Source organism: Ahaetulla prasina, chromosome 4 (assembly GCF_028640845.1).
Source record: "Ahaetulla prasina isolate Xishuangbanna chromosome 4, ASM2864084v1, whole genome shotgun sequence".
Classification (NCBI taxonomy): Eukaryota; Metazoa; Chordata; class Lepidosauria; order Squamata; family Colubridae; genus Ahaetulla; species Ahaetulla prasina.
In genome coordinates, this window is record NC_080542.1 from 24,160,686 (window position 1) to 24,185,892 (window position 25,207).

General features: G+C 40.0%; 1 protein-coding gene across 1 annotated transcript; it reads right to left on the reverse strand.

The window, feature by feature from the left end:
* Window positions 1–7,385: 7,385 nt before the first annotated feature.
* On the reverse strand, window positions 7,386–24,985 carry CACNG8 (calcium voltage-gated channel auxiliary subunit gamma 8). Its single transcript, XM_058180114.1, has 4 exons — window positions 24,736–24,985; window positions 19,671–19,754; window positions 12,827–12,967; window positions 7,386–8,029 (listed from the first exon to the last, which is right to left on the reverse strand). Exons 1-4 carry the CDS (start codon window positions 24,956–24,958, stop codon window positions 7,386–7,388), a joined length of 1,092 nt encoding a protein of 363 aa, XP_058036097.1. The 5' UTR covers window positions 24,959–24,985.
* Window positions 24,986–25,207: the final 222 nt, after the last annotated feature.

A 25,207-nucleotide genomic window follows, 5' to 3' on the forward strand; every position in this document is an offset into this window, starting at 1 on the left:
TCAAGAAGTTAGATGTCCGCTGGAGAAAGCACTGATTTATTTTCAGAGCAGGGTGCTTGCGTGTCCTGATGTGGCACTCAGTTGTGAATGTTGCTTGTATCACGTTACTTTAAAACAGTCACAGTTTGTGGAGTTCTTGGTACTGTCTGAACTTGGTTGTTTGCTTGCAGACATTTCATTACCCAATGAGGAAACATCATCAGTGGTAGGCCATCACGCTGCTAAACAAATAATTCCCTCAACACTGTCAAACTATTTACTGAATCTGCACTACTATTAATCTTCTCATCGTTCCCATCACCAATCTCTTTCCACTTATGACTGTATGACTGTAACTTTGTTGCTGGCAATCCTTATGATATATATTGATATACTGACCATCAATTGTGTTGTAAATGTTGTACCTTGATGAACGTATCTTTTCTTTTATGTAAACTGAGAGCATATGCACCAAGACAAATTCCTTGTGTGTCCAATCACACTTGGCCAATAAAAATTCTATTCTATTCTATTCTATTCTATTCTATTCTATTCTATTCTATTCTATTCTATTCTATTCTATTCTATTCTATTCTATTCTAGTGAGTATGGGCCTTGCTCCAGAGTTGGTATTCAGCCGGTTTGGACCGGTTCATCCGAACCGGTAGTGGAAATTGGCTCTATGCCATCCTATTTAGACATGTTTTTGAGGCTGGGCGCATGAGCGGAAGGCACACATGCGAGCAAAGTGCATGCACGGAAGGCCAGGCTCATGTGTGGAACGCAGATGTGCGTGCAAACCTGGCATGTGTGCAGATGGTGAACCAGTAGTAATATAATGAGAAACCCACCGCTGCCTTGCTCCCTTTTTTATATACAGTAGCTTGCTAGTATTGATGGTGACTTGGTAATTTTCTCCTTGGTAATTCCTTTTCAGGGTATTGTTTTCTCTGGATACAGGTAGCCCTTGACACAACATTTCCTTGGTTACCCTTCAAAGTAACCATAGTTCTGAAGAAAGTGACTCACAGCCACTCCTTGCACTTATAACCATTACAGCATCCCCATGGTCACAGGAGCAAAATGTGGGTGCTTGACAACCAGCATGTATTGTATGACTGTAAGCTGTCTTTAGAGTCACCTTGGTGAGATAGTGGCATAAAAGTTAAACAAACAAATGTACAACAGTAGCAATAATGGATCACCATTATTGACCCTCTGAGCTGGCTTCCAGCAAGCAAAGTCAAGGGGGGGGGGAGCAAAATGTGTTTAAGGACTACACGATTCACTTAACAACTGCAGTGAATTGCTTAACACAGGGGTCCCCAAACTTGGTAGCTTTAAGACTTGTGGACTTCAACTCCCAGAATTTCGCTATATGGAAGCTATGCTATGCTGGCTGGAGAATTCTGGGAGCTGAAGTCCACAAGTCTTAAAGCTGCCAAGTTTGAAGACCTCTGGCTTAACAACTTTGGCAAAAAAAGGAGGTAAAACCAAATGCAATTCACTTAGCTGCCTGGGTTAGCAATAGAAATTCCGGTCCCAATTTTGGTTGTAAGTTGAAGACTACCTGTATTAGGAGATTGAGTCCTTGGGGTATTGAGTCCTTAAGGTATTGAGCTATGTTTCTCTTTTTCTGTTCCCTCTTATAATTCCGTGGAGATAATTACGGAGTTATAATAGCGGCTACAATAAAGTACAGATAGTCCTTGACTTACAACAGTTCGCTTATTGACCGTTCAAAGTTACAACGGCATTGAAAAAAATGACTTATGACCATTTTTCACACGAGTGTTGCAGCACCCCATTGTCACATGTTCAAAATCTGGGCGCGTAGCAATTGGTTCCTATTTATGACAGTTGCAGTGTCCTGGGGTCATATGATCCCTTTTTGCGAACTTTTGACTAGCAAAGTCAATGGGGAAGCCAGATTCACTTAACAGCCGTGTTAAGAAATTTTGGGCTCAATTGTGGTGGTAAATCGAGGACTACCTGTATGTGAAAATGTTTCTCCAGACATCTCCTGACTCCATCACCGTCAACTCTCAAACATTTGTGTCCCAAATGTCTCTGTCCCCTGATCCCCTCCAAGCAACTCTGGGTTGAAAGATGCCTTTTCTGTTGCCACATCTATGCTGTAGTTATGGCTCCCATCCTGAAGATGTTTTGGAAGTCCCTAAAAGCCTGGCTCTTCTCTTAAGGCCTTGTTTTTATTTTCATTGTTATGTATGGTTTTCTATTTTCTCCACTTTATCTGTTTCTTTGCAGGTAGTCCTTGACTTATGACCACAGTTGAGCCCAAAATTTCCATTGCTAAGCGAGACAGTTGTTAAATAAGTTTTGCCCCATTTTATGACCTTTCCTGCCACATTTGTTAAGTGAGTCACTGCAGTTTTTTAAGTTAGTAACACAATTTTTAATTTAATCTGGCTTCCTCATTGATTTTGCTTGTAGAAGTTCACAAAAGGTGCTTATGTGAACCAGTTTCCCAGCATCTGAATTTTGATCATGTGTCCATGACGATGTTGCAATTGTCATGTGAAAAAAAAAACAATCATAAATTCAATGCTGTTCTAACTTCAAACAGTCACTCAACAAATGGTTGTAAGTTGGGGAGGTGTTTCTTTCTTTCTTTTTTTAAAGATTTCTTACTTTTAAGATAGAAACTATCCACAGCATTTTGGATCTGGGTGGCTTATATAAACAATAATAGGAACTGAATACTTTTAGAATACTTTTGAACATTACTTTTTAATGTCTCTCTTTTCAGTATGAGGCTATGCCCTTCTGTTCTTGATTTTTCCTTAATATTGAAAATGAATTTCAATAATGTAAAGGATAATGTATGTATCCTTGTGTTTTGTTCCCTTTGTATTTTTCTTTTTCTGTCATTACTTTAAAAGAAATCAAATTTATAAAAAAGCAAAAGAAGAAAATGTATTAGTTCTTCTCCTCAATCATCTTATGAAAAATAAGAAAAGAGAACATTTTCTTCTTCCTCTTTCAAATATCATTGGGGTGCTAAACACATACACATTTTGATCTTCTCAAAAAAAAAAAAAAAAAAGCAGATGTAGTCACTTTCATGATCTCTTCATTTGGAAGGACCTATAGAAAACTTAATTTTTGTATTTCTTTTTCCTGCTGTTTATATGAATAATGTGCATCTTTTCCTGGCAGCACCTCAGCAGTAAAACTGTTAAATTTTAAAAATACATCGTATTTGGCAGCCCAGGGAAGGCACACAGTGCTCTAAAGTCCAGAAGTAAATTAATGGGAAGTAGGGAGGTAAAAACCAACAGACCGGCTTGTAGTATGACTTGAATCATCAGAAAAGTAGTTCATCACTCCCTCTAAATAGTCCAGCAAGTTCATCATTGAGAGACACGTGTCAATGTGAAGAAACAAAGAGCCCAGCCCATCTGCTGGAATGGCAGCTACTACCAGAAACATTTACCAATAGTGACTTCTTTGGGAGAAACGACAGAGCCAGCTTTGAGACACCTGGAGGTGTGAAGCAAAAATAAACTGCATAATAAATGGATGAGACAAGTGCACAAGTCTCGCTCTATGAGCCAGCCAAATCCATTGTAGACAGACTAGCATTTTTTTTTTAAAAAAAAATGTCAGAACATTGCAGGGTGTCTGTAGGGCAAAGAACCCCAACTAGGTAGCCTCAACAGGTGTAATCAAAGGTATACCTGTTTTGTATGTTCACATTAAAAAAAACCAACAGATTTTCAATCATATTACTGCAGTTCCCACCTAGACATTTTTTTTGGTCCCTACCTTGTAGATATTCTGATGTTAAATCCTTGGCTTTCTTTTACAGGCTCCCTTGAATGAGTAATTTATTCTCAAGGCACAAAACGTGTATGAGGCGTTTCTACCACCCACAGTTTGGATATGCTTCTCTCTCCCTTCAATAACATCTACCCACAAAGTGTTTTCATAGGACTTTATTTGAAAGGCAGATTCCAGTAAAAATCCATGCATTTGTTTGTTGCTATTATGATAGACAGACAAGTGTTTTCATTGTTAATGTTTCTATTGTTTTTCCCTTCAGCTATGAGTTTCTCTGTGTAGCACATTCACTGGATTTTTGCCAGTGTTTTGTTCTTGTATTTTTGAACACTTCTTTAAAAAATATGAAACCCACTTTATACAGAAAAACTTGGAACAGATGATGCTTTTCCACTGAACAGTGTCCCCTTTCTCTTTCCACATTTTAAATGTCCTTCTTTCTGAAGAGTTTTTTTAAAAAAAATGATACCATTGTCACAAAAAGAATGAAAAAAAATATCTCACCTTTCTCTACATTTTCTAAGACCTGCCTCCAAACAAAGAATAATACATTTTCATTAAAACATATGAGAAAAAAAATACTAGTTCTCCAAAGCCTAGAAGAAGCAGTATACAGTTTCTAACTGTTTTTCAGATTCCCATAATATTAGCTACTGAAAGAACAAAGCATGTTCCTAATGAACATCTTGGCAAACTGTATTTCTATTACCCAAACAATAAATGTTCAAAGGTTTTACTTACTCTTCATGACAAGTGATTGATTGCTAATATGGCATCAAGTCATTTTTTATTCCAAGCAACCACACAAGATAGCTTTTCTCCATGATAATTTAACAGCATAACAGAATAACAGGGCTGGAAGGGACCTTGGAGGTCTTCTAGTCCAACCCCCTGCACAAGCAAGAAGCCCTATACCATTTCAGACAAATGGCTGTCCAATCTCTTCTTAGAAACCTCCAGTGTTGGAGCACCCACAACTTCTGGAGGCAAGTTGTTCAACTGATTAATTGTTCTGTCTAATTTATCTCTAACCTGGTTCTTCAGGTCTTCCAATGGTGTCATGATGATTAGCTGAGTTAAATCACCTTCTTGTCTGGCCTGGAATTCTGCGTGAGTGACCCCCCAGAGTGGCAATCTTAAACTTGCTTACTAGGAAATAAACCCCATTAGATGTAGGTCTAATATAGTAAAGACAAATAGGACTTTTCTATTCATTCTGTAACCTGTGAATTCCAAAGCAAAATTCGGTGGCCAGAATGATACTAATTCACTGAATAACCAAACAGTAAGGTTGCTTAGTCAGAATTCTACTGCTTCTAATTACACTTACTAACTAAGCAAGATTGCAACAGCCTTCTTGGGCTGCCTATGTAGTTTCAGCTTGTTTAACATATTGCAGAATGTGGATCATTTGGTCTATAGTACTTCTCATTCATGGAAGGAGAAGTAAGATTCTGGTGATCCATCTTTTAATTTATATTTAATTTTGGAATGTTACCAGCTTCTCTTCCAATCCATTTCCATATATATTAGATTACAGTTCTCCATTTTATTAATATCTATTTACCGAAACCTTCCCTGAGTCCGTGTTTTAGGGTCACTATAAAAAAATAAAATAAAAATAAAACAGTACCTATTTGGCACCTGACTGCCAATCAACCCGCATAGGCTTTAATAATCTTGGTATAAACCAGCAACTTTCAGCTTTTGTTTTGTAGTCAAGGATATAGCCAAAATAAATTTTGGGTGAGAATGTCACTAAGTGGAAGATGGGGGTAGTGGTATATAAATTATACACTAGAGCAGTGTTTTTCAATCTCGGCAACTTTTAAGTTGCATGGATTACAATTCCCAGAATTCCCCAAACAGTAGGTTTGACTGAGGAATTCTGGGAGTTGAAGTTTATATCTCTTAAAGTTGTTGAGGTTGAAAGACACTGCACTGGCCCTTATGGGATCTCTGGGAGCTGCAGTGGTATAACAAGGAGATGCGAGGTTGGCAGTGAGGATTTCCAGATCCCGGGAAAGCATCCACCAGTGAAGGAAATATGAGGGTAAGGGAGATCCTGTGTTTCACTACTGACCAAAAATTTAATCAACCAAGTCCTATGAAACATCACAATAATTTCAATAGTCTCTTCATAAATATCTCTATGCGTATATTTGTGTCTGTGCACTTATAAATTTATCATATATGTAAAAAGTCTTCCTAGGAAGCTGATTCTGGGGTAAATAGCAGAGATATAAACCATCTCTGTTTCTTTGTTTTAAAGTTCTTCCAGATGTAGAAAAGAAGATAATAACATTGGGAAAAATCTGTCAGCCATTCTACTGCAGCAGCCTTCTCCAACCAGCTTTCTTCCAGATGTGATGAATCAGATCTCCCATTATGTCGTCTGACAACTAGGGAACTACGGTTGATCATGTCTGGGGAAGGCTGCTCTGTGGGGTGGACAAGACAAACCACAGGACTAATAATTGGCAGAATGTCACTTCAATATGGACAAGGGACAATTTTATAATACAGCAAGGATTCCCTCTTCTCCAGAGGCAGCTTCATATCAGGAAAAGCTATGGCTCGGTCTTAAGAGTTGGGCCAAAGTCAAGGATAAAAAGGAAGGAAATATGGCAAAACTAGTGGATTCGAAATACTTCTGACAACCACTAGGGGGCAGTAGGTCCATTTAGATTTTCAAACCCACCCACCCTTCTTCTTCTTCTTCTTCTTCTTCTTCTTCTTCTTCTTCTTCTTCTTCTTCTTCTTCTTCTTCTTCTTTTCTCCAGCACTGTTTTGGCACAAACTTTTGTCAGCCCTTAATTAAGCTGCAGTGGAAGAGAGGGTTTCCTTTTCCCTCTGGAGGAAACAAATAATCTCTTGATCCACACTGCAGCCCTAAATTTGGCACAGTATGCTGTGGAAGCCATTTGTAGGAGGCTTAGGAGTGGGGGCTGGGCATTCATCTACACTTGTCCCTTGGTAGGCTGTAGGAGAGGTCTTCACCTAGTGTGTAAGAAGAATTGCCTTTCTTCCCCACGACTACCGAGTAAATAATCACAGCATTGCTTTTGGGTAGTCCAAGATCAATTCTGGTTCTCCTCAATGTGCCCGCTTGAAAGGACTGTGATGTTTGAGTAATTTCTTTTGATCTGGGTAATAAGAACAGGTGCACCCCTTTCCTGAAAGCCCCTTGGTGAGCATAGCCTGACTCCTTCATCTCTGTTCCACTAAAATTATGATTTTGGATCCTGTGGTTGGGTGAATCAGAGGAAATGAATTCCTGGTTAGGTGGTTGGTTGGTTGAATGGATTGAGAGGGGAAGGGGAGGGAGAGGAGGGGAAAGGAGAGGAAGGAGGGGACTGGAGAGAAGGAGAGGAAGGGCTAAAGCAGGGGAGGAGAGAAAGAGGGATGGAAAGGAAAGAGAGGAAGGAGGGGAGGGGAGAGGATGAAGGAGCAAAGCAAAGCAAAGCAAGCAAGAAAAATGCTCACTGGATGGATTGATTTCTCGCTTCTCAAACATTCTGATTCGCCTGATGTCCTCTGAACAGTATTTTTTTTCTTCCCCTTTTCTCCTTCCCATGCCCTCTCCTCTCTCAAGTCCATCCCTACACTGGCGTGGTCTTCCTGTTGAGTGTGTTGGTGTTGGAGGAGGCATCTTTACCCAGGGTACCAGTGGCTCCTGCTACCCCAGGCCCAGTCACCGTGACTGTCACTCCAGGATCTTTGGGGAAGGTGTTGTGCAACTGTAAGAATCCGCCACCGGTCCCGGTCACCCCGGAGGTTGTTGCCCCTGTGGAGGCGGTCTCACTGGCACCGCCGTAAAGGGAACTGACGTTGGCCTTGGAGGGGTCCCTAGACAGTGTGTACATAGAGATGTCGGTGGAAGGGAAGCCCTTCAGGCCAACGGGAGAGGTTTCTCGAGACTGGGAGGGCTCGGTGGAGCGGGAGCTGGAACGTGACCGGCGACGGTATCGGAAACGGTAACTGGGCAGGCGTAAGATGGCTGAGGAGGAGGAAGAAGGGTTCTTCAAGAGTTCTGTGCGGCTTTTGCAATGGGCTTCGCGGTTTTTCTCAATGTATATGTTAACTGCCAGCACGCCAATCATCTCAGCCAGGATGAAGGAAAGGCCACCAAAATAAAAGGACCAGCCGTAAGAATAGTGGCTCTTCTTCTCATCGTCACGTTTTGTGCCGGGATCACCAGCATTGGCCGAGATGTAGACGATGACACCGATGATGTTACTGAGGCCTGTATAAGAGAGAGAGAGAGAGAGAGAGAGAGAGAGGGAGGGAAGGAGGGAAGGAGGGAGGGGTTGATGATGGACTGATTAAAAAAAGAAAGAGGAAGAGGAAGAACCCTAAACAGGTAATCCTTGACTTGCAACCATTTGTTTAGCAACCATTTGAGGTTACAACGGCATTAAAAAAAAATGATTTGCAACCAATCTTTGCATTTACGACTACAGGTAGTCCTTGTCTCACACCAATTCATTTAATGACCATTTGAATTTACAATGGTACTGAAAAAAAGTGACTTATGATAGTAGATTTTAGGAGGAGCCCTCCCATTCTATCACTTCTTGCAATACTACATTTATCAATTATCAATAGTAGAGACCTTCAAGTTTCTAGGTTCTATAATATCTCAAGACTTAAAATGGACATCAAACATAAAAAACGAATGTTCTTCCTGCACCAACTCAGAAAGTTCAGACTGCCCAAGAAGCTGCTGATACAGTTCTACAGAGGAATTATTGAGTCTGTCATTTGGTTTGACTCTGCAACCAAACAAGACAGACACAGACTTCAACGGACAATTAGGACTGCAGCAAAAACAATTCCTATTAACCAGCCGTTTGTTGAGGACCTGTATAATGCATGAGCCAGAAAGAGGGCTGTGAAAATATCTACAGACCCCTCACATACTGGACATAAACTGTTCCAACTTCTTCCCTCAAGACGATGCTATGGGGCATTGCATGCCAAAGCAAGTAGAGATAATTTATATTTATATTGATATATTGATCATTAATTGTGTTGTAAATGTTGTACCTTGATGAACGTATCTTTTCTTTTATGTACACTGAGAGCATATGCACCAAGACAAATTCCTTGTGTGTCCAATCACACTTGGCCAATAAAATTCTATTCTATTCTATAAGGACAGTTCTCCTCCCCCATGCCATCACTCTGCTGAATAACTGATTCCTACCACACTGTCAAATTGTTTAGTAGACTATATTACTATTCTTCTCATCTTTCCTAATCTATTTCCTTATCTTTTTATATAAATTCATTACTTGTATCTTACAATTTATATTGTTTTATTTATATCCTAGTATGATTTATGTTAATGGCTTATTTAGTATCCTATGACTATCACCAAGTATTGTGTCTTATGATTTACGAGGAATGTATTTTATGATATTATGATCGTGATTAATCACTTGTTGCTTGTATGTACACTGAGAGCTTATGCACTGGAGATAAATTCCTTGGCCAATAAAGAATTCCATTCCGTTCCGTTCTGTTCCATTCCGTTCCATTCCACTCCACCATACCCTACCCTACCCTAGCCTATTCTTATTATTAATGACCATGTTACGTACTTATAACTGTTGCAGCATCCCCATGGTCATGTGATCAAAATTGAGTTGCTTGGCAATTGGCACATATTTATGACAGTTGCAGTGTTCCAGGATAATAATAATAATAATAGTAATAATAGTAATAATAGTAATAATAATAATAGTAATAATAGTAATAATAATAATAATAATAGTAATAATAATAATAATAATAATAATAATAATAATAATAATAATAATAATAATAATAATAATAATTTAATTTGTATTAAATTTGTATTAAGTCCTTCTCCCGAAGGACTCAGGGCGGTTTACAGCCGAAATAAAATACAGCAAAAAACACATACAATACTAAAAACAGACATTAAAAAACTTATTAAATTTGGCCCAATTTTAAAATACAATCAAACCCTAAAAATTAATAAAAATTAAAACCCATAAAATCAGCTAAAAAATTAAAATTCAAGCCAGTCCTGCAAGACGGAATAGATAAGTCTTAAGTGATAAATCATGTGATTAACTTTTGCGACCGTCTGACAAGCAAAGTCAATGGGGAAGCCAGATTCACTTAACACCCGTGTTACTAACTTAACAACTGCAGTGATTCACTTAACAACTGTGGCAAGAAAGGTTGTAAAATGGGACAAAACTCACTTAAGAAATGTTTCACTTGTCAACAGAAATTTTGGGCTCAACTCTGGTGATAAGTTGAGGACTCCCTGTACTGCAGCATCTCCACAGTCACTTAATCGAAATTCAGGGACTTAGCATCTGGGATGTACTTTTTTTTTTGTTTACATTTATACCCCGCCCTTCTCCGAAGACTCAGGGCGGCTTACAGTGTATAAGGCAGTAGTCTCATTCTATTTGTATATTTTTACAAAGTCAACTTATTGCCCCCCCAACAATCTGGGTCCTCATTTTACCTACCTTATAAAGGATGGAAGGCTGAGTCAACCTTGGGCTGGGCTCGAACCTGCAGTAATTGCAGGCTACTGTGTTCTTAATAAGCCTTAATAACAGGCTTTACCAGCGTGAGCTAAACCGGCCCAGTTACGACAGTTGCCATGTCCCAGAGTCATGGGATTGCCATTTATGACCTTCCCAGTTGACTTCCAATAAGCAAAGTCAACGGGGGAGGCCAGATTTGTTTAACGATCACATGATTCACTTAACAACTGCAGTGATCTGCTTAACAACTGTGGCAAAAACAGGTCATAAAATTGGGGGCGGCTCATTTAAGAACTGCCTTGGTTAGCAATGGAAATTCTGATCCTAATTGTGGTCATAAGTCAAGGACTACCTGTATGAAGATTCAATAGCAGGACTATAGCTGCATAGCTTCAGATTAAAGCATCTCTGGCAATTGTTGATTTTATTTCATTTGTATTGGCAGCTGAGAACTATCCCTTTAAGAGATAGGAAGGACAACAACTTCTGAACTCTTTCCTCTCCCTCTTTAGTGGGAGGGAACTGTGTTTTTTTTTTGGTTTTTTTAAAGTAAAAATAGCTTTTGCTAAGCTATTGGAGAGTAATACACGAATTTTACTTTTTGGTTTTTAAAAGATGAAAAGCACACTGGAATGATTTGGTAGTTTCCTGCTAATTTGGGTAGTGCAATCTGAGAAGCTTTGAAAGCTACAAAAAATATGATCCATGAGTCACAGTTTGCATGCCCTATTCCTAGATGACAGAGAAAATCCACATTCCCTCCCTCCCTCCCTCTCTTTCCCTCCCTCTCTCTCTCTCACACACAGACAGAGTGAGATTGGCCTATAATTCCCCTATTCAGAAAGAATTGCTGATAGAAGAGAACATTTGTAGCTCAGGGTTGGATTGTGGGGTCCTTGATGCTCTCTGAGCTTTGTGGTTATCTTGCAGATATTTCATTACCCAACTATGTAACATCATCAGTGCTAAAGGGTGTGGGGTTTGCATCACTAATGATGTTACCTAACTGGGTAATGAAACATCTGAAAAACAAAAAACAAAAACAAACAAACACCAAGCTCATAATCCACCAAGGTCCCCTCAGAAAGTATTGCAAACACTTTTCAAGTCCTCTCATTCTGAAGCATCAGCAGTTTCTATTGATAGTCCTTGACTTTAGCTTCTTTTGGTCCTGCTGATAATTGCCAGGATTCAGATTTTGATTATATGGCAGGTTGAATGGAAAGATAGAGGATTCATTACCATTTGGATGTATACAATGGGAGGAGTAGGAAAATGAAAGGGCCTGAAGCTCATTTAAAATCCTTACCTTACTTACAGGACTGGAAAAGGAAGAGGTAGATAAATAGACGGATATAAGAAGGATGGACGGTAAATAAATAAAGAGCAGGAAGATGGAAAAAAACATGACATATCTATGAGCATGAAATAATGCAATATATGGGCCTAGCCCTTTCCTATGGTAAAGCCATTGGGCTCTGTAGTGCATTTATATTGTAACACTTAACTTGGCTAAAGTTAGGCCTTCTAATAAGACAATCTATAGATACTGTAAACCAAGACATACAATTCGAAACCCTTCCATATTGAGCAGGAAAGGAATCTATGACAAATAGGAATGTTCCAAATGTGTTTTTTCAAAAGGCAACTGGACTTCGTTTTTCCTTGAAGACGTTTCGCTTCTCATCCAAGAAGGTTCTTCAGTTCTTCAGTTCTGAAGAAGCTTCTTGGATGAGAAGCAAAACATCTTCAAAGGAAAAAAGAAGTCCAATTGCCTTTTGAAAAAGCACCTTTGGGACAACCATGACCTGGATGATTGAGAATCTCACATAGGAAAACATAGGAAATCAGAACGGCTTTCCCCCACTCTACACCCATTCAGAAAAATCAAGCCTGCAATTCCAAGAATTGCCAATTATATTTCTGGTTGCTGTTGTCAGAACACAACCAGAAGGGAAAAGCGGTGATAGCTGTAAAGCTGAAGAAGGATGGTACAAAGCGAGTTATGGATCAGGAGAGGTGGATTACAGGATGAACCATTTGGCTGAGAGACAGAGTTCTGATGAACAAGCTCTGTATGGCACTAATCTCTCTAGAGATAGAGAGAGGGACAGTTTGCATCTAGTCACTGTAGTCAAGGCAGTCCTTGATTTACGACCATTCATTCAAAGTGATGATGGTGTTGAAAGAAACTACTTGGAACCAGTCCTTGCACTTAAGGATGTCCCCAAGGTGACATGATTGCTATTTGGTTGCCTGGCAACCAACATGGATTTATGATGGTTGCATTATCTCATTTGATCGCCATTTGCAGCCTTCCCAGCTGGCTTCCAACAAGCAAAGACAATGTGGGAAGCCAGATTCACTGAACAATTGCAGCAAAAAAAGGTGGTAAAATTAGACATAATCACATGAGGACTCACTTAATGAGTGACTAATGTTGTGATCCCAATTGTGGTTGTAAGTCCGGTAAGAACTACCTGTATTCCCCTCACTATACAGCTTACCTGCAGCAACAAACAGGATGCCAGCACCTAGAATAATGTTGCGCTTTGACTTGTAGACACGGCTGGCAGCTACGCAGAACCCACCCAGCAACAGCAAAAGAGCACTTAGGATAGGAAAGATGCTTGAGGCTCGTACCACTCCTATGGAGGGAAGGGGGAAGGAAGGAAGGAAGGAAGGAAGGAAGGAAGGAAGGAAGGAAGGAAGGAAGGAAGGAAGGAAGGAAAAGAAAAATATAAAATGACACAAAACATGTCTCCGAGCAAAATTTTTATGCATGGGAAATTGGCCAACTGGAGACAATTTTTAGGTATTCATGATATTGGATGATATTCTGTGCATTTTCTCTAAGTTTTAACTTTGTCAGGCTATCAATGTCTACAAACGTTAAAGCAGTGGTGGCCCCTTATGACTTATGGACTTCAACTCCCAGAATTCCTGAGCTAGTAGGGCTGGCTCAGGAATTCAGGCAGTTGAAGTCCATAACTCATAAAAGGGCCCCAGCTCTACACTAAGTCATGGACAAGCTCTTTGGAGCAGCCCTCATGAGCTACACCAGGGGTGTCAAACTCAAGGCCCTGGGGGCCTGATCTGGCCCACAGGATGCTTAGATCTGGCCTGCGGGACCTCCCTGGAAACAGCGAAGGATCGGCCTGCAGTGCCTCTGCCAGCAAAAATGGAGTTCTGGAGGGCTCTGTCCGGCCCACCCGAGCTCTGATTTTGCTGGAAGAGGGTTGCAGGAGGCCATCACAGCCAGAAATGGTGCTCAGGAGCCAGTTTTCGCTAGCAAAGCGCTCGGGCCACCACAGGTGCCCCTGACACGAGTGATGTTGAGCAGGCCACGCTCACCATGGCCACGCCCACCATGGCCCCCCAAGGCCAAACACAACTGATGCAGCCCTCAATGAAATCAAGTTTGACATCCCTGAGCTACACTGTAAAATTTGTCTTACAAGTTATGTTACACCAAATATGCCGGAGCTAACTACGGCCTCCATAAAGCTTGTTTCATTTACATGGCAGGCCCCAAGCACACATGGCAAAGTTACAGAGCCTCTGTGAAAAGATGATGAAAGATCCAAGGACATCCAGTTTTATATTGTAAATCTCCAAATGCCTTTTTTAAAAGATTGGATGTTCATAATATTGTATAGTAATCACTGGATGTTGCAAACAATGTTTATTCCTTCTTCTGCCAGAGAAACGGACAGGAATGAGTAGTAAGGAGCTTGCAACTGAACATTAATGAGAACCCAAATCTTCAAAGTTGACTTGTAACTCTCATTTTTGTACTGTATTTTGTGGGTTAGTAAAGATATTCCAATAGTATGATGAGGTGGAAATTGTCTGCTTACTTGTTTTTGATATGGAAAATGTTATTTCACTCTGGATTCATAACTGGTAGTTACTCTGTTAGGATTACTCTAAATCTGGGTAGGAACCATAGTTGTGATTGCTGGGATGCAGTTTTGAGTTTTATCCCTGGGCAGAAAGGTCTCCATCCAAGTTAATGCATTTTGCCTTTTGTAGAACTAATCTAGTTTTATACAATTGTAATGACTAATAGAACATTCATTTTTTAAATCGTTAACATTGAAGTCAGCGAGCTGGCTTGCTCTTCGTCAATTTCCAGTCATTCAGACCAGGGACCCTTCCCCAACCTTGTTCTTCACATGTGCTGGATTACTTATTCATGGTAGCTGGAGATGATAAGAATTTTAGTCCATTTTAGTTGGATAAGTTTAGATCCCTGATAAGAAGAAGGGGGAGGCATTGGCTCATCCAGCAGTTTTCTTGGCAAGGTTTTTCCAGGAGTGATTTGCCATTGTTTCCTTCCTAGAGCTAAGAGGGACTGGCTCAAGGTGGCTCAGCTGGGTTTGCGCCTCAGGTGTGACTAGAACTCCCAGGTTCCTCATCCCCAACTGGGTGCCTTTAACTGCTACATCAACTATCTCTTTTTCCTAAGTTTGTCCCACAATAAATCTGCAAAACAGCTCCATTTGCCAGCTCCATTACTCTGGCAGAATAGGAATTGGCAACAGAGGCTTATGCTAGCAAATGTCCTTGCCAGCAACAGGAGTTATGGAGATTGTTTAAATTTGCCAACTGAGAGAAAACCCTCAGGGTACATCCCCAGCCTTTTATATCCAAAAGAATCCTGCAAACTGAATTGTTGAGACTGTTACTAAATGAAATTCTCAGAATATGATGGAACAAAACTTAAAACCTGTAGATAGTCTTAATAGAATCAAACATCCTAATTCCTTAGGTTAAGAAAAAGCTGAGCCAAATCCGTAAATACTGTTATTTCTCTGCTTCAACCCCACTGTCTGTATTTTAGAACTAACTGGACAACCCACTGAGTTATCTTTTCAGAGACATTTCCTTAAACTGAGAAACAGAATGACCACAGATGGGCAAAAAAGTGGAGCGGGAATGATTTCTGATTTCCTGATGGCTTCCCCATTGATCTTCCTTGTCGGCAGCTGGCAAGGAATATTTGGAAATGATGATCACACAGCTGTGGCTGACTCTGTCCACACTGCAGTAGTCACAATTTTGTGAAAACAATTACTGTGAAGATCCTTGAAATTTCAATTACATAGGAGTAATGAGTCCCAGATTTTGCATTCATTCTTTAAGTTGGTGGACTTGAGGTACCTGATTCAAATATTTTTGCGCTACGATGTACCATTTGGGCTAATTGAAGGTTACAAGCAGATGAGACAGGAAAGTATTAGTAGAATATAGATAACACCATTTTTGCGGGATTTTTCAAAGGATCCTGGGATTATAATAATGACAAATATAATAGATTTTAAACACTTTAGAATAACAGGGAAAAAGCACACACAGTATTAAATCAACAGATTTTACTGTAGAGAGTCAGACTGGTTTGGCAATTAAGATAGATGAAGCCCGACACATTTTGAAAATCCGAGATGTTATTCTTTATAGCTGTAGAAGGGTATGGAGACAGCCTTGAATAACAGTATGCAGCAAGTATTAGGAAAACACAGGTAATCCTGGACTTACAACAGTTCATTTAGTGACCATTCAAAGTTACAGTGGCACTGAAAAAAATGACTTATGATCTTTTTTCACCCTTATAACCATTGCAACATCCCCATGGCCACTTCTGATAAGCAAAGTCAATGGGGAAGCCAAATTCACTTAACAACTGTGTCACTAACTTAATAATTGCAGTGATTCACTTAACAATTTTGAGAAGAAAGGTCGTAAAATGGAGCAAAACTCACTTAACAAATGTCTTACTTAGCAACAGAAATGTTTGGGTTCAGTTGTGGTTATAAGTCAAGGACTACCTGTATGAATTTTGCCAGTAAAAACCGGAAGGCATGAAGAAGAAACTCAGGATTCTACCACCTTAATTCTCTTTAGTATAGGAAAAATGCAGTATAGGAAATAGAGTTGGAAGGGACCTTGTAGGTCATCTAATCCAACCCCCCGCCTAAGCAGGAGACTCTACACCGTTTCTGACAGATGGCAGTCCAGTCTCTTCTTGAAAGCTTCTAGTGATGAAGCTCCCACAACTTCTGAAGGCAACATCTGTTCCATTGGTTTATGTTATGTTATGTTACATTATAATTATGTTGGCTTTCATGAAATGGGCTGAATATTTTCCAAGGACATGCAGGAATTTCATGGATAACACATTCTCTGTGCAATTGTATTGAAATTCAAGCATTAACAGCAATTATTAATTATCCCCAATTTTGAGTTTGGTGTCCTGTCTCCCATAGTGACCAAAGTATTGGCTCTGCAAAGCAATATGTGGGTGGATATATTCAGTTGTATTGGATCTGTTGATCAATCGATCGATCGATCCATCCATCCATGCAATTTAGAGTAATGTTTCTTAACCTTGAGAATTGTAAGATGTGTGGACTTCAACTCCCAGAATTCCCAGCTAGCATTCCCATGTTGGCTGGAGAATTCTGGGAGTTGAAGTCCACACATCTTACAATTCTCAAGGTTGAGAAACACTACTCTAAATGGCTTGGATTGATGGATAAATGAATGGATGAGTGAGATAATACAGTATACGCCGATTTAGAAACCACCCAATTCCAGGTAAGTCTCTGGCTCTCTTATAATGTTAAAGCAGGAGACAATCAAGAACAAAGGACATGCACATTCCAAAGACAAAAACTCAACTGGATAACATCCAGTGGTGGGATTCAGCCAGTTCGCACCACTTCGGGAGAACCGGTTGTTAACTTTCTGAGCAGTTTGGCAAACTGGTTGTTGGAAGAAATCATTAGGGCAGAGAACCGGTTGTTAAATTACTTGAATCCCATCACTGATAACATCCCATAACACTGAGTGCCTACCTTCACACATCCTGGGGAAACAGCCAGGTTTTCAACATTTTGAGCATCTTCAAGGTTGGAATTGTATGGATCTCTTGGGGGATAATGTTAGAGCACCGCAACAAGAAGGCACCTAATTGGATGGGATTATATTCCCTTTGTGGTTCAGTATTTTTTTACTGTCTGGAGCAGATTTCTCAACAGTGCCGTTAAGACAAAATGGTCTCCGATCCATTACTGGTAGTCCTTGAGACTTAAGCCATTCATCCAGAGACCATTTGAAGATACAACAACATTGAAGGGACTTAACAATTCGTCCTCAAACTTAACGACTGTCACAGCATCCCCTGGTCACGTAATCAAAATCTGAGTGATTGACAACCAGCAGGGAGCTTTCCAGGGTTCTGTGATCTTGTGGTCTTCCCAGTTGGCTTCTGATAAAGTCAGAATGGGTGAAACCAGATTCGCTTAGTGACCGTATGATTCCCTTAAGAACTGCAGTGATTCCCTTAACAACCATGGCACAAAAGGTCATAAAAATGGGCATGACCCACTTAAAGCTGCCTTGCTTAGCAATAGAAGTTCTGGTCCCAGTTGTGGTCATAAGCTGAGGACTACCTGCAGTTACATGAAAACCTGACATGCTCTTTAAACCGTAAACTGCATTTTAAATCCAGCTTTGTAAAAGCAGTGTGTATAAATAAAATTCATAGCAAGTAGGATAATATTGATTATATTACATGAATGATGTATTCCTCACCCTGCATAAATAGTGAATAAAAGTGACATCTAAGAAAAGCTCAACTCCTGGTGATATGTTGAATAAAGCCACACAGTATTCTTGGCAACTTTTCAGAAAAGATGTGATGCAGGGACTTTCTGGAAAGGTTTTCAACTTTCCAATTTACCCCATTTATTTACCCAAACCTGCCTAGACATTAAACTTAGGATCAGCAATAAGGCCCATCCAGCATTATTAAAGTTCTGATGAGCATATTTATTCCACACACCCCCCCCAAAAAAAAACTAGAATTCTTTTCTACTCAATCTATGATTCAACAATCACACATGTTGAATTATTTTCCAAGGAGGATCTAAGCACTTTCCCGCATTTGTGGGGGGGGGCACCCCTAAAACATAAAGTGAGTTTTAAGGACTGTGTCATTTGCTGCAAAAAATGTAAAAAAAATAATAATCCGGTCCAGTTAACATGATTCCCAATTGTGAAAGTACTATACATAAGCAGGCTTCTGATATACCCAACCATATATTTCTTATAAGTGATGCTTGTTTTGATTGTGTTCTGCAGGTATATGCTGAGGTTTTGGATACAGAGGTGTATTTTTAGAATGTATAAAAATTGTCTTTTATTGTTATATGGCGCCTTTACAGATATGATGGAAAAGGATAACTTTTGTCCAGCATCTGGCAATATACAAGGTCTTGCTTTTTTTGCATCTGGGATTTAGCTCTTAGGTCAGTAGCCTAAAATAATCATTCTTTTGCACTTGACTGTATAAGCATATTATCTCTCGCTGACCCACCATAGGTTAACTTCCTCTGCAAATATTGGTGTCCCTTGCTTTTTGACCAGGAGGTAAAATTTTAATATTAGAAGACTGCAGGAAAGGGAGCGAAATCAAGAAGGGAGCAATATGGATTATCACCTTCCCCTTGTCCTTTGCCATATAGAAAGCAATTAAATGGCCATTGTCATAATTTGGCTGAAGCCTTACTCGGAAGCATAATTCACATAATGAAGATGCCATTCCTACTTTCGTTATTTGTGTGTGTGTGTGTGTGTGTGTGTGTGGCCGTGCTGGTGGAAGGTGGGTGGTGGTGACAGAAGGAGCCCCATGAGAAGTCGTACTAGAGTACTAAGAAGTTTGGAAAGGCTGAATCTATGTTGCTGTGGTTTCTTTATGCTTTGCCAGGAACTCCAGTTCTCCAAAGACATCTTCACTCCTTCACCATTAAAACAAAACTCGTACCCCTTTTATAGGAAAGGAAACCAATACATCTGTAAGAGCTCACCAGTAGCCCTATGGTGTCCCTGAGGACTTTATTCCGCTAGTCATTACAGCGCAGCCCCCACTCCCTAGCCCACCATAGAGAGGGGGAGGAGCTCATCTGCGTTTCAAGACCATGAGCCAGCACTTTATAAAGACATTTCCACAGACATGTGACCAGCATGACATCACAGAGCTCTGTTACCTTCCGACAGAACTGGTATCTATTTATCAACTTTCATTTAGCTGCTGTTGAACTGCTAGGTTGACAGGAGCTGGAACAAGTATGGGAATTTACCCCACTGCATGTCGCGCTAAAGGGGCTCAAACCTGAGCTCCCGGATTTCCAGCTGAAAAGTCCAGCATCTTAACTTCTGAGCCGCTGTACCACCCCTTCCCTATGGTGGGATGCCATAGAAGTCCATACATTTCAAAGAACAATGGTGACAGGGCTTTGCCAAGGCCAAGATACAAGAATGAATAAGCCACCTATTTATACATACGTAGGAGGTATTCTGCACTGTCGTGATCATAGTCTGTGTCCTCTGGAAAATGGTTGATTTTCACACACACACCTCGCTTCAACCCTGCAAACAGGAAGAGACAAATTACTAGCTGTTTGGGGATTAGAGCACAGTGTTAGTTTGGCATCATGCTGAAATTAACCCCATGCTGGATTGCCAATGAGTTACTTTCCTTCTCACTCCCAGTCTTACAAGAGAATTTCTCAGCATGACCGGAACAACATGCCCCATATTTGGAGGTCATTGAGTTACAGAAAATCATTTGAACCATCTTAGGCTATTTTACCAAGTTGATGTCGGATTTATATATCATGCCAGGCCTCTACTATTAGATGCTATCCCAGCCACTCTATCCTCCTTGCAATGTCTGACTGTGACACTGGGAACAATTATTTAGCACAATCCTTTTTGATGAGCTTTTCAGTCAGCTATATCAATGTTTCCCAACCTCAGTGATTTTAAGATGCGTGGACTTCAATTCCCAGAATCCCCTAGCCAACTGGCTAGGGAATTCTGGGGACTTGAAGTCCACACATCTTAAAATTGCTGAGGTTGAGAAACACGTGCTATATTATCAGTGGATGCTAGGATAAGATTTATATAGTGGGTACACACGTGCTACCAATTTTGCATCCATAACCTTTAAGTGTTTCTGAGCCCACTCACGAGGAAGACTTAAAGGTTCCAGATGATTAATTCTGGTGGCTTTAAGGTGGGGTTAGAGAAATGCCTGGAGGACTGGAGCTGGTAATAGATGCTTAGCTGAATCTCGGAAAGGCAATGGGGTAGAATTTCTATAGGTTAGATGGCTATGACAGCAGTGTCATTGAGCAAAAACTCTATGCCCCAAATGCCTTCCTGCTCTTTTCACAAGACAGGATAGAGCTGGAGTTCCATTTAGTGTTTTGAAAAAAGAAGAAGAAATCACTACAACCCCATACGAGTGTTTTATCTAATCAATCCCTGAAATTGTATTGATCACTCTTGGTCTATTGTATCCCTCCTCAACGTAAGCCCAACCAGCATATTAAATTCAAAGCTGCAACTAGCAAAACCTACGGTACTGTATCTAATTTGCTTCTTTTAAAGACCTTGCTTGTTAATGGCTTATGTACCCCTTTTTAGCTAAAAGCCAGCAAGATTTCTTCTACAACAAATGTAAAACCAAAGTTGTAAAACACTAATTAAAACATATATTAGTAAAGGAACTGTAGAATACTGAAAATAATTTAACAAGCCAAATTAAATAAGTGCTTCTTAATGTAATTGGGAAAACGTTGAAATGCCATCTTTAGTGATTGCATCTTCTGTAGGAGAATGAAAAAAAGGGAGAAGCTATCTTATGCCTGTCAGATGTTTAGAATGTCAACACCCATTATATTGGGTGTCCAGCTAGAGTGACCAGAGGCAAGGGATTGTGGATATGGAAGTCCAAAACATCTGGTCAATAAGAATTATATCTTTTTATGATATGCATAAATTTTCTCCTACTTGAGAGCATCCAAATGGTTGGCCTTCGATTCCTGTTGTCATAAGCCATGTCAACTAGAAGATTACAGAAGTAAAAAACAACACTCGAAGAGTACAGCCTCGACTTATAGACTGGCTGCTTAATGACCATTCAAAGTTATGACAGACATCCCCAGAGCTACTTATGCCCCATTTTCAAAGTTAGACAGCTGCACACATGCACAGACACACCATGGTCATGTCCCAAAGGTGCTTTTTCAAGAGGCAACTAATATTAACAGAATAATAGAGTTGGAAGGACCTTGGAGGTCTTCAAGTCCAACCCCCTGCTTAGGCAGGAAACCCTACACCACTTCAGACAAATAGTTATCCAATCTCCTCTTAAAAACTTCCAGTGTTGGAGCATTCACAACTTCTGGAGGCAAGTTGTTACACTGATTAATTGTTCTAGCTGTCAGGAAATTTCTCCTTACTTCTAGGTTGCTTCTCTCCTTGACTAGTGTCCACCCATTGCTTCTTGTCCTACCCTCAGGTGCTTTGGAGAATAGCTTGACTCCCTCTTCTTTGTGGCAGCCCCTGAGATATTGGAACACTTCTATCATCACCCCTAGTCCTTTTCATCAAACCCAGTTCCTACAATGGTTCTTCATATGTCTTAGCCTCCAGTCCCCTAACCATCTTTGTTGCTCTTCTCTGCACTCTTTCTAGAGTCTCCACATCTTTTTTACATTGTGGCGACCAAAACTGGATGCGATATTCCAAGTGTGGCCTTACCAAGTTATTATAAAGTGGTATTAACACTTCGTGTGATCTTGATTCTATCCCTCTGTTTATGCAGCCTAGAACTGTGTTGGCTTTTTTGGCAGCTGCTGCACACTGCTGGCTCATATTTAAATGGTTGTCCACTAGGACTCCAAGATCCTTCTCACAGTTACTGCTATTGAGCAAGGTACCACGTATACTATACCTGTGCATTTTGTTTTTCTTGCCTAACTGTAGAACCCTATTTTTTTCACCATTGAATTTCCATTGAACTAGACCTACTGGTTTTTCTTTGAAGATGTTTCGCTTCTCATCCAAGAAGCTTCTTCAGTTCTGAGAAGATCTTCTTGGATGAGACTTCCTGAATGAGAAGCGAAACGTCTCAAAGAAAAACCAGAAAGTCCAGTTGTCTCTTGAAAAAGCACCTTTGGGAAAACTGTGACCTGGATGGCTGAGAATCTCCATAGACACCATGGTCATGTGATTTTATCTTGGGCACTTGGCAACAGGTTCCCCTTTACTGTTGTTTGCAGTTCCCAGGGTTATGTGGCCATGATTTGTGATGTTGTTTGCCAGTTTAAGGATTTACTTCCAGTTTTTGGCAAAAAAAAAAAAGCCCATTGGAGAAAATGGTTTCACATAAGGACTCATTTGCTTAACAACCGCTGCAAAAAATGTAAAAAAATAAATAAATCCGGTCCAGTCATGTGATGCCTCGATTTATAACCACAATATCTTATGATCATAATTCCAGGCTGAGTGATGGTTGTAAGTCGAGGACTACCTCTACCAGATAAGGGCATATTGATTTAACATCTTAATCAGGGAATTACATTCATTCTGGAGAAAATGGATTTGCCCCACAGCATAGGGATGGCTGAAAGGAAAATAGAAAAACTACTGGTCTACCCTTATGAAGGCTCACAACATTGAAAGGCAAAGTCAGGGTGAAAACAGAAGTTCTCTCTAAGTAAATGTGTGTGGGCAACCTGCCAGCCTGTTTACTGTTATGTAGGTGAGGTGAGGAATTCAAGAGCAAGACGGTGCTTTATATGAATAACATATACATATTTATACTTCGTATAATGCCTGTCATAACAGCCAAAATGTGTTGGCTTGTAGGTTCGAAGGTATCTACAAGAATTCCCTGTCAGATCACTTTTGTAATATCATCTCAGCAGTATGTAGCTTCCCCTATGAATAAACACCTGCATGGTGATTTATATAAATGAGCATGGAAATATTAAGACATGATTAAAATATGGAAAAAGACTATTTTGGTAGAAATTATAACTAAGTAAAATGTATTTGGATATGTTAAGTTGTATAAGATATGATAGGACCAATACTCTGTTCATAAACTCTCTCTGTGTGCGTGTGAGTGTGTGAAAATAAAAAAAAATTAATAAAAACTTGTTTAAAAAAAAAAGAATAAACTCCTGCATGCAGGTATGGAGAACTAGCCACCTTGATAATCTCAGCAATCTATTGGTAGTTAAATCTCCACATCTCATCTTGGCTTTTTTGGGTGGGGTGGGGTGAAGGTGGGTTGCTTGACTACATTAAATTGTGTTAAATGGTGGCAGTTTGGAGCAGAACGATGGAAACTGGTTTTCCAGTGCAAGAGACAGATATTTGAGCTGTCATCAACCTACCTCTCACCAAAGGCTTCTCTCCATCAATTGTAATTAGGCCATGTTCTATGCTAGAATCTGGAATTTGTTCAGTTGCATTTTACTGACAATCCAGATGGTGGTAATTGGCAACCTGTTGTTATCAGATGTTTTCTGTTAATTTACCCATCTTTATTCAGAGCTTCCATCTTTTCCTAGGAATCAAATACAATTTGGGGCAGTCTCCCTGATGTGGATTAGAAGAAGCATTATTGATGGTTTTCAAAACTATTGTGCCTTTAATTACAAACTTCCTCTTTGTGGCTTCTGTCTGATTGCTTCCTGTTCCAAATGGAACTGCAATTTAGACTGTCTATTAATCAGTCTCTCTTTCCCCTGAACTCTTAAGAGTTTTGATTACTGATTTCCTCTTTTGCTTTATGTTCTTATGGTAAAAAAAAAAATCTTACAATAGAAAAAAAAGTAATTATTTAAATTCTCTTGTCCCATGAGGAACAAGACCCCATTTATTTATGAGGATTCATCAATTATGCTGATGTTGTACAGTATAGAATGCAATTAAAAGCAGGAGCTGTGAGGTGGGAACTTCTAATTAAAGGTATGCTGGAGACTTTTGCTGACTCAAACTTAACTCTGCTGCATAATATGGCACTAGGGTAAATGTAAAATAGAACTACTGTTTTAATTCTGCTTTCAGTTAATTTAGGGGAAAACAATGCCTCCCCGTGTGGAAGCAATATTGTTTTTTACACCAGCTAATCAGTGCATAAATGCAGTGTTTAAAGCTTTCGTAGTTTCTTGTCTTCTGCCTCTAGTCTTTCTCTTTTATTGGATAAATTCTCTAGTAAAGAAATTGTCTCTTTGGAGAAGTTGGCCATTAATTGCTCCAAGTTTGATATACTGTAATATGAGGGGCCCTTGGTACTATCATCATAAGTGTTAGTAGTCATAGTGATGATGATGATGATGATATTACTTAGTTTGGATAATGAAACATCTGCAAGAAAACAACCAAGCTCAGAGAGCACCAAGGGCCCCCGAGCTCAACATTGATCTACAAATATTCTTTGTTAGTTCTGTAATATTTTGTGGTAAACCTCTTGTCTGCCTAAGCTTGTTTTTCCACAATTCTAGAACATCGTCTCTCTTGAACTTGTTTCAGTGGGTGGGTGACTTACCTTCTAAACAGCATATCCGCCAAAGACCTGAATGGGTGAGTCCTCCAGGATCTTTCTTGTCTTTCTGGGGTGTTTCCTCAGTAGAGATATTAGTGGTATTGCAAATGAAGGCACGAGCATATAGCCAGTAATCTGTGCCAATGGCGATGATCATGAGACCAAAGGCAGCAAAGGCCCCCACAGTTGTGAGTAGAATCTGAACACCTTTCTCACACCAGACCATCCTCTCCTCATTCCAGCGCTTAAGTGACTCCAGCTTGGCGGTAAGAAACGACGCCAGTTGTTACAAATGCAATGCGCAGCAGGGGCTGTGGTGATTATGGATGCCTTGCCTACTGTATCTAATTTCCTCTTCCAGTAGGCAGGATCTGGAACACAAGTTCTTTTGAGAAATGAGAGGAAGAGAGAATTTTCTTTTGCCTGGATGAATGCGATGAAGGAACCTGGATACAGAGTAGATTAAGGAAGATTG